The sequence below is a fragment of the Centropristis striata genome, chromosome 10, assembly GCF_030273125.1.
Source record: "Centropristis striata isolate RG_2023a ecotype Rhode Island chromosome 10, C.striata_1.0, whole genome shotgun sequence".
NCBI classification, from domain to species: domain Eukaryota; kingdom Metazoa; phylum Chordata; class Actinopteri; order Perciformes; family Serranidae; genus Centropristis; species Centropristis striata.
The window spans coordinates 38900212-38919180 of record NC_081526.1 but is presented as its reverse complement, the minus strand read 5'-3'; the positions used below and the strand labels follow the sequence as shown (position 1 = coordinate 38919180).

At 35.6% G+C, this 18969-nt stretch overlaps 2 protein-coding genes across 5 annotated transcripts in view; one reads left to right on the top strand and one right to left on the bottom strand.

Annotated features, from left to right (window-relative positions):
* Window positions 1–422: 422 nt before the first annotated feature.
* fundc1 (FUN14 domain containing 1) lies at window positions 423–6423 on the bottom strand. Its single transcript, XM_059342916.1, has 5 exons — window positions 6367–6423; window positions 4897–5050; window positions 1926–2001; window positions 1311–1439; window positions 423–594 (listed from the first exon to the last, which is right to left on the bottom strand). The coding sequence occupies exons 1-5, from the start codon at window positions 6383–6385 to the stop codon at window positions 517–519; spliced, it is 456 nt and encodes a 151-aa protein (XP_059198899.1). The 5' UTR covers window positions 6386–6423; the 3' UTR covers window positions 423–516.
* A 5668-nt stretch (window positions 6424–12091) lies between these two features.
* kdm6a (lysine (K)-specific demethylase 6A) overlaps window positions 12092–18969 on the top strand; it is a 54797-nt gene continuing 47919 nt past the window's right edge. For 2 of the 4 annotated variants that reach the window (XM_059342553.1, XM_059342551.1), the window contains exons 1-4: window positions 12092–12726; window positions 12884–12947; window positions 16209–16317; window positions 16757–16806. In XM_059342553.1, the coding sequence (XP_059198536.1) occupies window positions 12554–12726; window positions 12884–12947; window positions 16209–16317; window positions 16757–16806 (396 nt within the window). In that variant the 5' untranslated portion in view covers window positions 12092–12553. The remainder of the gene's footprint in view (window positions 12727–12883; window positions 12948–16208; window positions 16318–16756; window positions 16807–18969) is intronic. The other 2 variants (XM_059342552.1, XM_059342550.1) reach the window with 1 other exon arrangement.

The window sequence follows — 18969 nt, the reverse complement described above, 5'->3', positions numbered from 1 at the left end:
ATGATTGATTAACTGCCTGGAATTGAAGTATAAGTATAACACTGGCACTGATGTGATCCTATGGGCACCACCTGCCATATGATGGTGAATTTAATTCCACTTAGCTGCTTTAATTGTGGCATAATTGTGCGCGACATGGCAGCTTTAACTATGCATAATCTTTCATTGTTGTACAATGACAGTTTGCTAAAAGAAACAATTAAATAAATACATCCTAATGGTCTTAACGCCTTAAAGAAAAATAATAATTTTGCATGATATGTCTCATCATTTGGCCTGGGAGGTGGAGTTGTTTGAGAGGGTCTATCCAAGAAGTCCCACATTACATCAACATGTACAGTATTAAGGTAGATAAAATGATGTGGAGCTCATGTAGGAACACACAGCTACAAGCTAATCTGAAATAGGTTGCTTGCTGCAGAAACACTTTAAAACCTTCCAGCAATAATTTATACTGTTTCCCTAAAGTTTTTCCACAACATTGAAGAAATGTGGACTGTTGTAATTTGGCAGACCCTAAGATGCCAGGCCAAGCAGGAATCCTCCAATGAAACCACTTGTGACCATAAAGTTTTTCTTCACAAACTCTGTGGACTGAAAAACACAGAAAATATCTTTCAGTATATAAAGTTATGGACTGAAATTCATGCAAACTGAAACGCAGCTGAATTAACCTTTAAGTGATTAAGCAGGGAATCACACTAGCAAAACAGTGCAATATTATTTAAATAATTAGACATATTCTGCAGCTCAATCTGAATATGAGGGATGAAAAAACCAGCATGTTTTTTTTTAGCAGGCTTCATCATTTGAAATACATACATTTTACAGCATAATTACATGGGTAACACTTTACAATAACCATCATTTATAAATGGTAAACAGATTAAGAATACTATTTACCATTTAGAATGGTAAATAGAAAATGTATTAATGTTTATAAATGCCAAATAGAAGGTATATTAATGTAAGTTGATAGTTACTTTACCACAAACAAACAATTACATTATAATTATTAGTTCATTGATAGTTTTGCACTCATAATAACATTTTTGACACCATATTAAGTATGTAAATGATTACAAAATGATTCTTATACCTTTAAGAAATTGTTTGAAAAAACATTTAAAGATTAAATATGTATAGAATTTTGTAAATGGTTAATAATTGGTTTATAAACCATCTATAAACATCACTTAGATGGTTATTGTAAAGTGTTACCATTACCTGCACTGCTTAGGTTAGAAACTTGGATAGCGAGGATCTAATTTCCCTTTGTGAGACATTTAAAAACAACACAGAAATATTACCTTCTCAACAAATGTGTTCAACTCTGGCGCTGCTTGATTGGTTCCCTTCTTTAACTGCTTCTTAGCTTTGTTGACATCCTTCTCTACTCTTTTCCAGTCCACTTGGATATAGCCACTGTTGTTAGCTATCTGGAGATAGATAGATAGAAAATGAAACATAGATGAAAGGCAGATTCACCCAAGTTTTTTGATATTTTTTGGAAAAGCTTCACCTATACAGTACAGGCCAAAAGTTTGGACACACCTTCTCATTCAATGCGTTTTTCTTTATTTTCATGACTATTTACATTGTAGATTCATCAAAACTATGAATGAACACATGTGGAATTATGTACTTAACAAAAAAGTGTGAAATAACTGAAAACATGTCTTATATTCTAGTAAGCAAAGAGTGGTTACTTTGAGGAATCTAAAATACAAGACATGTTTTCAGTTATTTCACACTTTTTTGTTAAGTACATAATTCCATATGTGTTCATTCATAGTTTTGATGCCTTCAGTGAGAATCTACAATGTAAATAGTCATGAAAATAAAGAAAAACGCATTGAATGAGAAGGTGTGTCCAAACTTTTGGCCTGTACTGTACATGTTTATGCCTCGTTGTGCAAGAATACCTGTAAGAGCAGAAGCCCTCCCCCTACAGATGTAGCAGCAACTTTCCCAACCTTCTGGAAGAGATAACCTGCACACCTGGAATTACATTGACCATGCACAATGGTTAATGTAACGAAAATAACAGCCTTTAAAGAAACACCATTAACATTCTGTATTGATACTGTACTTTTATACCACTTACTCCTGATTCTGTACATGCATACGTTAATGTAACTTAACCATTTTACATTTTTCAGATGGATCTTGGCATTGTATATATTTTGCATTTGCGCCTTATATTTATTGTAATTTCAGATTTATATGTTTGCACTCTTTCCACTTGCCCAAGCACAATGATAGATGGATAGATAGATAGATAGATAGATAGATAGATAGATAGATAGATAGATAGATAGATAGATAGATAGATAGATAGATAGATAGATAGATAGATAGATAGATAGATAGATAGATAGATAGATAGATAGATAGATAGATAGATAGATAGATAGATAGATAGATAGATAGATAGATAGATAGATAGATAGATAGATAGATAGATAGATAGATAGATAGATAGATAGATAGATAGATAGATAGATAGATAGATAGATAGATAGATAGATAGATAGATAGATAGATAGATAGATAGATAGATAGATAGATAGATAGATAGATAGATAGATAGATAGATAGATAGATAGATAGATAGATAGATAGATAGATAGATAGATAGATAGATAGATAGATAGATAGATAGATAGATAGATAGATAGATAGATAGATAGATAGATAGATAGATAGATAGATAGATAGATAGATAGATAGATAGATAGATAGATAGATAGATAGATAGATAGATAGATAGATAGATAGATAGATAGATAGATAGATAGATAGATAGATAGATAGATAGATAGATAGATAGATAGATAGATAGATAGATAGATAGATAGATAGATAGATAGATAGATAGATAGATAGATAGATAGATAGATAGATAGATAGATAGATAGATAGATAGATAGATAGATAGATAGATAGATAGATAGATAGATAGATAGATAGATAGATAGATAGATAGATAGATAGATAGATAGATAGATAGATAGATAGATAGATAGATAGATTCATCCCCGAAGAGAAATTCGGTTGTCACAGCAGTCCGGTATTCAAGTACAATAAAATACAATACAATAAAACACTGAGGTAGCATAAATAAAAACAACAATAGAAAAAAAACACAGAATAGAACACACAATGCATTCACTTGACATTTTTTTTCCAGCTTTCCCTGAATTGATGGGATAATTAGTCTAAATTAACTAACTCATGTTTTTTTTTTTAAACCAAGATCAGGATTTTCCATGAAAACTTCATTATAACTCAATCAGAAAAAACAGGCAAATGGTTTGTTATCAAGTGAATGCACACCAATTTCCCTTGGGATAAATTTGCACTTATCTTAACATTGACATGCAAACCACTGTTGTTCATGCACTGTGCACAGTAAAATACCTAACACATTGGCCCAGTTTTATGATTTAAGCGTAGAATGTACATTCATTTTCATAACTGATAGAAAGTTATAAGATTCAGTAAAGCATAGGAGGTTATATCTTATACCCCATCAGAAACAAAGCTCTCTGAAGTAGTGCTGGAGGGAAACAAAATACTTTCTGAAACCCCTATCAAGGAATTGTGTGGAAAATAGCTCTCTGTTTACAGTGAAAAATGTCAGACATCAGGGCATGATGGTTGACGCCGTGGAACCAGGTTCGAGCCCTTTCACTCTGAATATCTCACTATCAATAAAGCAGAAAAAGGCCCGAAAAGAACACTTTGAAAATCAGTCATCTGCTGGCCAAATCCTTTTGTATTGCATTTGAGATGAAATAGTCCAAATACACCGTTTTTGCTGTTGTAGCTATTATATTGTTAATTAAAACCAAATCACTTTTAAACATAGTTAAAGCATTTCTTTTCCTACTGAGGCAGAGCCCTGTGTTATAAACCCAGTGGTACAGTGGTAGTTGATGAGGAGGGTGTACCATCAGGTTCCTAGTTCACCTGGGCACCTGACAGGTACACTGTAAGCCAGCTATTCTCAACCTTGGGGTCGGGACCCCAAATGGGGTCACAAGATGATTTCTGGGGGTCGCCAAATCATTTTGGAAGTCAGCTCTGTCTCCACTGTGTTAAAGTGTTCATGTGTTAATGTGTTTTTGGTCACTTAATGTCTTTTTTTTGGTCATTTTGTGTTTGTTTTTTTGGTCATTTTGTGTCTTTTTTGATCATTTTGTGTCTTTTTAGGCCATTTTGTGTCTTTTTTGACCATTTTGTGGTCAATTTGTGTCTTTTCTGGTCATTTTGTTTCCTTTTTTGGTCATTTTCTGTCTTTTCTGGTCATTTTATGTCTTTTTTGGTCATTTTGTTTCCTTTTTTTGGTCATTTTGTGGTTTTTTTGTCATTTTGTGTGTTTTTTTGTGGTCATTTTGTGTCTTTATAGGCCATTTTGTGTCTTTTTTGATCATTTTGTGGTCAATTTGTGTCTTTTTTGGTCATTTTGTTTCCTTTTTGATCATTTTCTGGTCATTTTGTGGCTTTTTTTGTCATTTTGTGTCTTTATAGGCCATTTGTGTCTTTTTTGATCATTTTGTGGTCATTTTCTGTCTTTTCTGGTCATTTTGTGTCTTTTTTGGTCATTTTGTTCCCTTTTTTTGGTCATTTTGTTTCTTTTTTGTATGATCTGAACTGTGCGTGTGAGATTCTGTTCAGTGAGAGGGGGTTTGGGGACAACATGCATGTTAAATTGTGGGTCTCGACTCAAAAAGGTTGAGAACTACTGCTGTAAGCCACCACTTTACCTCATTCACCACTGCTTTGGAACCAAAAATGTTGTTGTTATGCATTGGTCCATGCAAAACTAAGTGTGTCGGTTACCGAGGAGCACCTGAAGGCAGTGAATGCATTCACACTGAGCATATTTACCATCCACTCACTCCCCCGATGGCTAGCTGTGTGGCCACGGAGTATTTCTCTGCTAGGGGGCCGGAGTTCTTCCCGAAAAGGCGGTTCCACCATCGCTGACGTTTGGCATATTCTGTCAGGTCCACCACCTTGTCGTAAATCTCCTCTTCCAGCTCTTTAAAGTAAAATAGATTACAATCACAAACACAGGTCCGCCCTGCAGCACTATATACTGTACCGCTATATTAACTTAATCTGTCTAACGGTGCAAATATACACAAAGATACACTCACAGAACTTAGTAACAAACTGTATCAGTTTATATATTTACCATAGAGATGTTTTAACATTACAGTGATAGCAAACGATAAGTCCATTGTTAGCTTCAGTGGTAACTTACACTGTACAATAACAAATAATAACCTGGTTCATTACATACTGTCTATGCACTTTATGTGTTTTTATGCACACTGTTCATTGCACCTTATTTGTTTCATAGCACCAACATTTTTATACTGTATATTCATATTTATTCTGCACTGGAATTCTATTCTACTCCTTAATACATACTCCTTCTTTAGACACTTTATATTTTAATGTATTTTTATATTTTATTGCTTGAAGTATGCCTAGGTTGTTCTTTTTATTTAATTGTGTTGTTATTGTCTCTGTGTGTAATGCTGCTGCTACACTGGAATTTCCCAGCTTGGGATAAATAAAGTATATCTATCTATCTATCTATCTATCTATATGAGTGTGTGTGTATGTATGCGTGTCTTGTGGTGTTTGTTGTGGTTTGTTATGTCTGATCTATTATACTGTGGTTGTATTGTGTCTATCTTATGTTGTATAATAATAAAAATGTTAATAAACTCAAAAAGGATGTAACAAAGGATGGCTTTTGGCATAGTAATAACGTAAATAATTATGTAACAAGCCTGTCAGAAACATGACATGACAAGTGTCACCAGCATTAATGTCACTTCAAAGTGTCATTAATGTTCATGACACATCCCATGTCATGTTTATGACACGCTCATGTCACTCTTATGTAGACCCCTTCAAAATAAAGTGTTACCATATCTTGCTCAAGTCACAAAGGCATGTTCAAAAAAATTGCCTAAGTCACATTTTATGCCTAGGTTGTTCTTTTTATTTTTCATCTACCTGTCTATCTGTCTGTCTGTCTGTCTGTCTATCCATCTATCTATCCATCTATCTATCTATTTATCTATCTATCTATCTATCTAGTGAAGTTGTTGGGCCTGACTATAAGTTAGCAACACACAAGTTAAGCTAAAAGACAGCTGGAAAGTTAGCAGCGGACGCTACGTTTGAGGACAGATTTATCCGCGTGGGCATGAAACAGAGCTATAAATACAGCCGAATGTAAGATCAAAGTTTTATAAATGAACCTGGAGTGTTTTAAATGCTCAGGAGACCGGAGTCCCGGTCCAGAGACATGTGTAGTTAGTTTGTAGGCCTGCTTACCCTTGTCGCGGTTCGCCATTTTGGAGTCTCTGTCCTCAGATGCCTGCACGGCGGCCTCATTTGCATAATTAGATGCCTGCACGTCACGTCACGGCCTCATTTGCATAATTTTGACGGTCCGAGTAAATAAAACGTCATCACCCTGTTAAAATAATCGCCTAATTTTTCATACTAATTTTTTCAAGTTTTGCAGGAAACACAAAAAACTTCACAAAAAGTGTAACATAATTTTATTTTTTATTTTTTTGTGTGTGTGTTTTTATGCACACTGTTCATTGCACCTTATTTGTTTCATAGAACCAACATTTTTATACTGTTACATCCTTTTTGAGTGAAATGATCAATAAATGTCATATGTTACACTTTTTTTTCGTCGGCCTCATTTGCATAATTTTGACGGTCCAAGTAAATAAAACGTCATCACCCTGTTAAAATAATCGCCTAATTTTTCATACTAATTTTTTTAAAGTTTTGCAGGAAACACAAAAAACTTCACAAAAAGTGTAGCATAATTTGATTTTTTTTATTTTTTTATTTTTTTATGCATACTGTTCATTGCACCTTATTTGTTTCATAGCACCAACATTTTTATGCTGTATATTCATATTTATTCTGCACTGGAGTTCTATTCTACTACTTTTTTTTTTATTACTTTATTGCAGGTTATGAAGTTACAAATATTTAACAGCTTCATCACATATTCAATTCATCCTGCCACATTTATGCCTTTTTTACAAGAGGCAATGCCAAAAGAATAAATAAATAAGTAAATAAGATATTCATTTTTAATTGTTTGCTTATTCAATTCAATGTTAAAATAATCGCCTAATTTTTCATACTAATTTTTTTTAAGTTTTGCAGGAAACACAAAAAACTTCACAGAAAGTGTAACATAATTTGATTTTTTTTTTGTGTGTGTGTGTGTTTTATGTATATATGTAACACATATATATATTTAAAAAAAAATAATAAAATTGCTCTTCTTCTTCTTCTTCTTCTTCTTCTTCTTTTCTATTCTTTTCTTCTTTAACATATAGCACTCCTGTAGCAATGACAGTTAGCTCTTAAAGTTATGTACTTACTTGAATCCTATGGTCTATGTCTAGTACCATCAGGTTGAATGCACTTATTGTAAGTCGCTTTGGACAAAAGCGTCTGCTAAATGATATGTAATGTAATGTAATGTAATGTTTTTTATGCACACTGTTCATTGCACCTTATTTGTTTCATGGCACCAACATTTTTATACTGTATATTCATATTTATTCTGCACTGGAATTCTATTCTACTACTTAATACATACTCCTTCTTTAGACACTTTATTTTTTATTGTATTTTTATATTTTATTGCTTGAAGTATGCCTAGGTTGTTCTTTTTATTTAATTGTGTTGTTATTGTCTCTGTGTGTAATGCTGCTGCTACACTGTAATTTCCCAGCTTGGGATAAATAAAGTATATCTATCTATCTATCTATCTATCTATCTATCTATCTATCTATCTATCTATCTATCTATCTATCTATCTATCTATCTGTCTATCTATCTATCTATCTATCTATCTATCTATCTATCTATCTATCTATCTATCTATCTATCTATCTATCTATCTGTCTTTCTAACTATCTATCTATCTATCTATCTATCTATCTGTCTATCTATCTATCTATCTATCTATCTATCTATCTATATGAGTGCATGTGTATGTATGCGTGTCTTGTGGTGTTTGTTGTAGTTTGTTATGTCTGATCTATTATACTGTGGTTGTATTGTGTCTATCTTATGTTGTATAATAATAAAAATGTTAATAAAAAAAAATGTATAAGCAGTTAAAATAGTTAACTTATCTATAAATGATTGAAAAGTTAGCTAAAAGTCATAGTGTTGACATAGTTAGCTAAAAAAATAACTTTATAAATTAACACTGTTCATTGCACCTTATTTGTTTCATAGCACCAACATTTTTATACTGTATATTCATATTTATTCTGCACTGGAATTCTATTCTACTACTTAATACATACTCCTTCTTTAGACACTTTATTTTTTATTGTATTTTATTGTATTTTTATATTTTATTGCTTGAAGTATGCCTAGGTTGTTCTTTTTATTTAATTGTGTTGTTATTGTCTCTGTGTGTAATGCTGCTGCTACACTGTAATTTCCCAGCTTGGGATAAATAAAGTCCATCTATCTATCTATCTATCTATCTATCTATCTATCTATCTATCTATCTATCTATCTATCTATCTATATGACTGTATGTGTATGTATGCGTGTCTTGTGGTGTTTGTTGTGGTTTGTTATGTCTGATCTATTATACTGTGGTTGTATTGTGTCTATCTTATGTTGTATAATAATAAAAATGTTAATAAAAATAAAAAAAATTTATAAGCAGTTAAAATAGTTAACTAATCGATAAATGATTGAAAAGTTAGCTAAAAGTCATAGTGTTGACATAGTTAGCTAAAAAATAACTTTATAAATTAACTTTACTTTAAGCTAATAGTTCGCTAATGAAAAATGGCTGAAAGGGTTAGCTAATTTGCATAATTTTGACGGTCCAAGTGAATTAAACGTCGTCACCCTGTTAAAATAATCGCCTAACTATTTTTTTCAAGTTTTGCAGGAAACACAAAAAACTTCACAAAAAGTGTAACATAATTTGATTTTGATTTTTTTTTGTGTGTTTTTTATGCACACTGTTCATTGCACCTTATTTGTTTCATAGCACCAACATTTTTATACTGTATATTCATATTTATTCTGCACTGGAATTCTATTCTACTCCTTAATACATACTCCTTCTTTAGACACTTTATTTTTTATTGTATTTTATTGTATTTTTATATTTTATTGCTTGAAGTATGCCTAGGTTGTTCTTTTTATTTAATTGTGTTGTTATTGTCTCTGTGTGTAATGCTGCTGCTACACTGTAATTTCCCAGCTTGGGATAAATAAAGTCTATCTATCTATCTATCTATCTATCTATCTATCTATCTATCTATCTATCTATCTATATATCTGAGTGTATGTGTATGTATGCGTGTCTTGTGGTTTGTTATGTCTGATCTATTATACTGTGGTTGTATTGTGTCTATCTTATGTTGTATAATAATAAAAATGTTAATAAAAAAACAAAAATGTTTTTATAAGCAGTTAAAATAGTTAACTAATCGATAAATGATTGAAAAGTTAGCTAAAAGTCATAGTGTTGAAATAGTTAGCTAAAAAATAACTTTATAAATTAACTTTACTTTAAGCTAATAGTTTGCTAATGAGAAATGGTTGAAAGGGTTAGCTAAAAGTGATTAATGGTGTTAAGATAGTTAGCTAAAAGAACATTAATAAAGAAACAGTTGCATATAGTTAGCTAACAGGAATTAAGATGCTGGAAATTGTTAGCTGAAAGTAAAGAATAAGTGGTTGAAACATTCAGCTCCGTGTAGCAGTAACCATATTTACCGTAGTAGCTCAGTTGCTGATTCATTGACTTCATAATTTAATTATGAGCAAAAGAATATTAATATTGTTACATGAAATAAAATGACAGACCTGAAAAAAAAAGTGTAACATATGACATTTATTGATCATTTCACTCAAAAAGGATGTAACAAAGGATGGCTATTGGCATAGTAATAACACTGTGTATAAATTATGTAACAAGCCTGTCAGAAACATGACATGACAAGTGTCACGAGCATTAATGTTACTTCAAAGTGTCATTAATGTTCATGACACATCCCATGTCATGCTTATGACACGCTCATGTCACTCTTATGTAGACACCTTCAAAATAAAATGTTACCATATCTTGCTTAAGTCACAAAGGCATGTTCAAAAAATTGCCTAAGTCACATTTTATCTTGACTTAGGCATAATAAATCACAAAGTCACACACTTGACATAGGCCATTATCTTAAAGGGTAAAATCACATGATCTGATCAACTGACGATGGAGGTGATTTTACCATAGGTGGCTATGAGGAGATGATTTAGGCAAAAAACAACAACAATTTTGACAAAAAATGACTTAGGCGATTATTTTAACAGTGTGACGACATGGAAAGAGACATGGGCCTTAATAATGATCATAATAATTATGATAATAATGGCCATTTTGTTTAAGTGCTATGAAGAAACAAGGTGTAAGACTAGTTATTAGTATTTATTAAAAATAAAAAAGTATAGGTCTACATAGCCTACTACTAACAAAAAGAGTAATTTATTGAAATAATAATACTCGTCCTGATGATGCCTTTTGATACTAATTATACAATTAGAATATTATTTATAATACTGTCCATTTTCCAGTAATATAAAGAAAGCGTAAGAATGGTTCTACTATTTATAAAAATTTAAAAAAGAAGAAAAAAGAGCAGGTCAAAATATAGGCCTACATAGCCTACTACTAACAAATAAAGTAGTTTATTAAAATAACAACTGTTAAAATAATTCTTGAATGAACAAACAGCAGCCCTTGTCGTGCTATTTGATAAATAATAATAATAATGCTGTCCATTTTGTTTGAGTGCTATAAAGGAACCAAGTGTCAGATTATTTGTTACTTGAAGGAAAAAAAATAAGCAGTTATACGAAGCCCATTCTACAGATTTCACAGTTAGTAGCCTTTAGCACAATTACATTTGTTCCAATATCCTACCTGACAGAAATACATACTTTTATTTGCAGCATATTTCTGATTGTAAGTCTTTGATAAGGAATTCTGAGTAGTTGAAATAACTGTTGACATTACTGGTCCATTTTTCTCTTCGCAGAACAAATACATGTTGCAGTCCATTTTATTTCTTCCCTAATATATATTGTGGTGAGGTGGAGTGGAGTTTGATAGCTGATTTTCTTCTATTGTCCAAAGAATTGAACTTAAGGTGTCACAATTATTTTAGGTTTGTCAAAAACAACAAAACAGATGTGAATATCATCCGAAAAAAGATTGCCGGTTGAACTGCCTACCCTGAAATAAAGGTCATCTACTGTATGTTTAAAAAAATCATCCTTGAAAAGTATACTGTTTAACCAAGCTGGGCTTGTTGTGGTTACTTTATTGAACACAATGCCATTCAAGTAAAATTACAATAGATTAATAATTGACTTATTGCACTGTCTAACAGAGAGTGTGCAGAACTTATTCGATAATATAATAATTCAAATTTGTTGTAGAATAGGCTTAACATTGTGTACAGTGAGAGGGTAAGCTAAAAGAACATTGCGCATAAATGACCCAAAACCCTGCAGAATAGCTAACAAATGTACACTATTATGTTCATATATTTTGATAAATGTTAGGTTATGGTGTGTTGGTTGTTTTTTTTGTTTGTTTGTTTGTTTTTAACTTTGTTTCTTATCCAATTGACTTTCCTTAACTCACATTTTCTTTTTAACCTACAAGATCAAAATTCAAAAGATCCTTCGCTCCTACAGCCATCATTCTTCAAGAGATTCTACCAGACTAACTGAATTTCACCTTGGGGATGAATAAAGTAATTTTGATTTTTTTTGATTGATTTGAAGTAATATCTATCTATCTATCTATCTATCTATCTATCTATCTATATCAGAAACTACTGTATTATGTGCAACGTTGCATCGAACATACTTGACAGCCGCCCCCATAGACAAACATGACAGCTGTTTCGACCAATAGGCTGCTTAAAAATAGAGTTACGTAATCATAATATAGCTTGAGGAACCAATCACGGGGCCTTGAGGCGGGTCTTGGCAGCCAGTCTTTGATGTGTACGTGCGCGTGTACGTGCGCGTGTTCGCAACACATCAACTGGAGACGGACACGTGACCTCGCACGCCGGCTTCTGATTGGCCGGACCGCGCAGAGGGCGTGGCCGACGGTGGCGGCGTGCGTTTGCCTATGTGACACAATTACAACAACTTTGAGCCGCTGGTTGGGGAAGTTTGCGATATTACCAAGTAACACTCACTCCTAAAACCCAACATTACATCAACTTCATGCATAAATTGGCGCAGGAGTACACGCTGTGTTTTGCTGTACAATGAGGAGTGTGGAAGGTAACTTGAAGGGATCATTTCCTTGAGGATTTGGCAAGAATTACGCTACGCCCCGTTCTAGTCCTGGATAGCTGTGCAACACTTGCATTGTTCTTGCATTTTCGCCGGAGTTACTCGGTCCCGTCGATTTTCACATTTCTTTCCCATGAAATCGTGCGGAGTGTCGCTCCCCGCCGCTGCCTCTGCTGCTGCCCGGAGCCTCTCGGTTGCTGGTAATGACGAGGAGAAAATGGCGTCGGGAACAGCGACTGATCTGGAAGAAGAGGACTTTCCGAAGCTCACAGCGCAAGAAAAAGAGAGCTTGGTCGGAACTGACAGGTTAGCTGCGCTGTTGTGTCAAACAGTCACTTTTCTGGCAATGTATTAATTTTCTTTACGCAGTTTGAAACGACAAATATGATCTTCCCCCCCTAAGTAACACGGAACCGCCTGTGTGTGTGTGTGTGTGTGTGTGTTGTCTGTCCTCTACTTGCAGTTCACTGTTTGGATTTCATAGGCTTCAAGAAGATGGCGCCAGAACGAAGGCCTTGCTGTTAAAGGTATGCATGCCCCAGAGTATTATCTGCTCTCATTAGTGCATATCCCACCTGAAATAAGTGGTCCAGACCCTCAGCACCGCTGCTGTTTCTGCACTGCTGGCTGCGACACACACAAGCCTCAACCCCCCTCCCTTTACTGTGGAGCTCACTGTAGAAATCAGCTTTCAATTGTGGACGTGATTATTGCACACACACTGTTTGCACTTCTGCTGCTAAAGCACACAATAAAACTTGCACAGTTCTGCACAGTTCTGCAATGTTTATTAAAAATGTAACGGACCCAAAGCTGTAAAAGCTGCCTATGTATCTCCACCCTGCCAAAAGTGGGTCCTATCATGGTTTGTGGAGAGAGAAAAGGTGCCATGCTGCGTAATAAGCATTGTATGGACTGTTGAAACGTGTTTGTTTCAGCAAAGATAGTGCTGTGAACACAATGATCCGTGAGGGGAAGCAGGCATGTGTGAAGGAAACACGTTGATTTACAGCTGCTGTTACATTTCGAGCTAAACTAAAGCGGCTTGTAAGGTTAAGGTGTTTATATGTGACTTGCAAAAGTATAGCAGTTGGACAAAGAAGAAGATAAATGCACACTTGGTAATAAAAGGAAAGGCGTTAAGTTTTCAGAAATGCTGTTAAGTTCTTCCACTAAAGCGTCCCATCCTCACCGAGGCTGCTGGAGTTTGGCTTGTGCGTCAGCTCACTCTGTTAGCATGTTAGCATGTAGCAGCTACTCTGTTAGCAGCTAGCAGCTACTCTGTTAGCATGCTAGCTGCCCAGCGGGTTTCTCCCCCCTCCACCTCCACTCGCACATAAAGCTGTTACGGCACCACTTAGCTGACATTATCGAGTTGAGAAACAATATTGGGAGTTTTATGGTTATAAAAAATAATGGCTGCTTCACTTGGCCCCAAGATGGCGGGGGGAAAATGGGAAGAAAATACTAGCTAGCTAAACGTTTGCTAGCTAGCTTAACTAGCAGCGGTGGCTAGGCTAATCACCATTCGCAAAGACGGAGGCGTCCTGGGTTTTTAACAAAGATGATCGATTATAAAGCGGAAGCGAGGGGCCAGCCAGATTAACTAAGTGTAATAGTGCTTGGTGCACACAGTAACAGAGCTCATGCAGCTCTATGTCACACCGTTATGTCGCCTGCTGGACCTGTGTCTTCAACATGTGGCTCCTGGGTTTCTTGTTGGAGAACTGGCTGATTACATTGTTTAGTTAGGGTGTATTTTCAGATTAAAGCTCTACCATGCACTCTGGCATTGCCATTTTTTTTATGTGGCTGTTCTTCATACTCTGCTGGATACCTGGCCAGAACACACAGGCCTGTCCCTCATCATAACATTACACTTTAAAGATCAGATAATGGGGTCTTTTTGTGTGATTACACTACATGTATGACTGTGTCACATTACACAATTTCTGTGGTGGAATACATTAATATTGATACCAAGTTCCCCTTTACTTCTCTCTCTGGACTCTACCATTTTAAAATTAGGGGAAGGGAGAGTGTTAGTTGAGCATGACGTACTGTTTAAACGGAGTCAACACAGCTAAACATTGAGAAACATTCATTTACTTCAGTGCCATGTATAAGTGTGCTGCTTTGTTTGTCTCTGCAGGGCGCTCTGCTGAGCCTTAGCTAACCCTTGTAGCACAAATTCATAAGTAGAACAGCTTGGCAGCATGCCAGCACTTTCATAATGTGTGTAATATTGCATGTTTTTAATGTTCTGTATTCCATGGAGGTGCGAGGAAATGTCATATTTGTGAATGTGAAAGATGCTTTTACTCACAAGAAACTTGAGCTAGGGTTGAATCACATTATTTGATTTTAATTCTTGTCATAACACGGCATACCTACAAATTGATTTGATTTGCAAACTCAAATAATATAACTGTTCTTAAAGTGTTAATCCAATGCACCAGACATTTATTTCAACAAAAATCAATAAATACATTACTAATTTTTATGCATTCATTTTTAAAATCCCATCTTTTCTAATCAGTAGTGGGCTTTGCAGTAATGAATGAATGATTCATGCATGTTTAAGTACAACCCTAACTGAGGTCCACTTTTTTCTCTTACAAATAGAAACAGATGGGTGACAAATTAAAGGATCAAAAATACAAAAGGGACTCCTGCACACTGTCTTAACTTTGCAAGACATATATTTAGGCATCCGTTAATTACTTATTAACTATAAAATGCAGCACACCTGTACACACAGCACACCGGTTTTCACATTGTGTCACCATTCTGTATATAGTTAAATGCTATACACAATATTTATTAGCTATATGCATGTTAAAATTACTTTGTAAATTATGGCATGTCATGCACGAAGACTTACAAAATGTTTCTAGTAGTGCATCCCCAGAATCCACCTATGGGACTGTCCAGTGAGAGGTGCAATTTACTAGTTTTTCTGCCACTCAAGAATCTTACAGTTCGGTATCAGAATCGTCTTCTGACACTGGATAGTTATTCGAGGATTTTGTCTAGAATCATAGTCATTTTACTAACAGGATGCTACGTCAAAGTCACTGGAAAAACGCTGCCATTGCTCTGTTTTGCAGGGATATTGCCAGTTAAAGTACACAAGTATTTGCAAATATGTGCTGCAGATAAATGCCACGTATGGTGTCTGTTACATAGAGCTGAATGGGTTTCAGAAGAATCAAATGCTATTTGCAAGTTGCTAAAAACAAGAAAGAAAAATAAAACATCACATATTGCCTCCTTTGATTGTGGAAAGTATTATATTCTGGTGATTGCAAAGCTCGACAAGATTAGTGTACGCTGAAGGTGATGCTCTGTTCAGCAAGAAGCAACCCCTTCTTATTCACTAACAGTTTTTCTATCATGACATATTGCATCCAACATAAATGTTTTACACACACACACAGTCTCACACACACACACACACACAGTCACACACTCATCATTCCTCTTCAATGGGTGCAGTATGGGCTTGCAAGAGCAATTTGTTTGGCCGTTATTTAAACTGAGTGACAAGGTCCATATTTGGACATTCAGTTGGGACTATGCAAAACAGCCTGGAAGCCTTGGAAATACAGCTCTTGTGTAGTATATCAGTCAGCTGGGTCTGATCTTCCCCTCTAAACACCTGAGTTACTGACCTCAGATCAAGCTAGAAGTATTTTTTTTTTAAAGTTTGTAATATGCATCTGATCTGTATGCTGTTTAACTGTATTCTTTGCTGCACCTTAACCCTACTCTGCTCTGTCATTTAGGCTGTTGGCTGCTACGATGCCCTCATCCTGAAAGCAGAAGGGAAAGTTGACCCTGACATTTTCTGTCAGCTGGGCCACTTCAACCTCCTGCTGGAGGACTATCCAAAAGGTGAGAGTCTCAACATGTAAATCCTCCTGCCTGTTGTTTTGTTCCTAGCTCTCAGTGTCTGGTTTAATTCATTAATTTATTTTCTTGGTTTACTGATAATGTATGATTTTGAATTTATATTGACCCCTGAAAGTCTAGGTACAAAACTGTGGAAGGAAACAAAGAGCTAAATAAGGAGTAAAATTAAGATATATAGTTTTTATGAGGAGTCTTTTGGGCTGTTCTTGCATTGATTTTTAATACTCATTACTCTAACGCTAAAACCTGCTGACAAAGATTATTCTGATGAGATGTTCTGTGCTTGAAAACCATTGGGAAGTGTTAAAGTGCAGTTAAATATCTTGAGCATTTAACATTGTCACAAAATGTTCACTTTCTACTTCTCTCTCTCTCTCCCTCTCTGTATCACATTATTTTATTCATCTCGTTCTTTTCTCAGCATTATCTGCATACCAGAGGTACTTCAGTTTACAGTCTGACTACTGGAAGGTGAGTTTTCTCACAACACTGCATGTTGGTTTAAAACACCAAGTAATAAACTTTTGTAGCCACTATTCTTATAAACTGTTGGAGTAGTCTGCCCTTGTGTCCACATAGTTCAACAAAGACCATTGCAGCATACAGTGAACTACAGTCAGAGGTAACAGCAGACGGAACATACCTAGACAATTCTGTTTATTTATAGTCTGCCAGTCGTAGGTCTATTAACCTGAGTAATGACATCTTATTTAATAATTGATTGCAAAAATCCATAGTCAAAAGCTGAAATCAACAATCTGCAGACTTCTGCATAGCCAGGTGAAACTCTTATAATGCCAGCAACTATCTTTGTCTTGCTTTTTGCTTTATGTGTGGTCTTCAGTAAGTGAAACATGTGCTGAAGTGATTTGTAGTCAGGTGACTGAATTGGCCAATTAAGAATCCAACACTGTTTGGCCATTAAAACTGTGTGTGAAGGATCATCTTCCTGCTGCAGTTCTGAAAAAAGGAGACAATTCTAATGCAATTTTCACCAAATGTAAATATGAGCATCCTCAGACACTCAAAGCTGTATCTGTCTGTAATGTCATAGTTGCAGATCCAAGGTGCTAATATACAGAGCCAACCAATGGAAAAACATCCCTGATTTAATAGTTGGTGAGGGCAGAGCATGGTATATGGACAACACCTGGAATGCAGATCAGGTGGACTTGAAATATGTTGATGGGGAATGAAAAGAGAGCTGTGCACACAACAAGATTGGGCTGGTTGTCAGCCTGTGGTATAATTTCTATAGTACATGTAAATGTACTCTACTGCCCAGTGCATGTAAGGTCACTGAGAGAAGCCATACATATGTTGCCTGGGAGATACTGCAAGAACTAGTATCTAAAGCAAGCAAGTAGCTGAAAGTCAACTCAAGTTCTACACAAGTCTTCAAGTTAACCAGTACCTGTAAACAATAGCTGCAGTAATCTACTGCTGCAGATAAAGTAAAATTAACACATTCATCTATATGGACCCCAGGAACTGACCATTTGAGGTTTTAAAAAGTATTTGACAGTTAGTCCATCTTGTTTTTGGGAACCCCCAAGAGGTCAGGATGGAATATAATATTCTCCTGATATTCTTTTGCGTTGCCCAAGGCTCCAGACTGACTTCATACATTGGTTGCAATGGTGCACCTACCCTTTTCATGTATGCCTACCCCAAAGAGTCAGGTCAGGATGAGCCATGTTACTTGGGACAGGGCTGAACACTGGTGGAGCCATTACCTCTGAAAATGTTGTTGGAGCTGGCGACAGGTGTGATAGGCACTGCAGTATTTTTTTTTGGAGTACAGGGCGTTGTTTCACACAAATTCACCTATTTTTCTCCCCCACATGCATTCAGTAAAGTAGAATATCAGGCCAATCGGTGGTAGAGTAGGGGTAGTTCCTGGCAGAATGCGGGGAACATTTAAAAAATAATAATAATAAAAAGCTCCCAATATGGTCACAATCTGGAGCCATGTTCCCTCTGAATACTTTTGCTTTCCCTGCCTCTGTGGTTGTGGCTGAGCTTTTGTTGTTGGTGGTTGTGAGGGCTCAGCATTGAATTGAAATTGTGGTCTATTGGTGTGTCTTAATGTTGCTTCCTTGACAGATGTTAATAGGAGCGATAAAGACGAGTACATCCACCATAGCCATATCAGTATTATCATAGATCAAACCACAACCACAGCAGCAGTCCGAGCAACAACCACATCCACAGCCAGGCACAACAGCTGCATCTGAACAGCTTCTGTTATCACTGAACTGGACCAAGACACTAACCATTACGATGGATTGTAGTAAAAAAAACTTATTAGTAGTATGGAAAGAAGTTGAGAAAAACAAATGCTACCGTGAGCCTTCAAAGGCTCATGTCGAAGTATCCTTGAGCAAGATACTGAACCCCAAATTGCTCCCGATGCTGCGTTTATCTGTGTGTGAATGAATTCCCAATGGTGGCAGGTGGCACCGTTTAGGGTAGCCTCTGCCACCAGTATGAATGTGTGTGTGAAAGGGTGAATGAGTCAGTCTGTAGTGTAAAGAGCTTTGAGTGGTATATAAGTATATAAGTGCAGGTCCATTTACCATTTACCATGTGTTTATACTGCCCCACAGTTAACTTATCCACATTGGAGTGCCA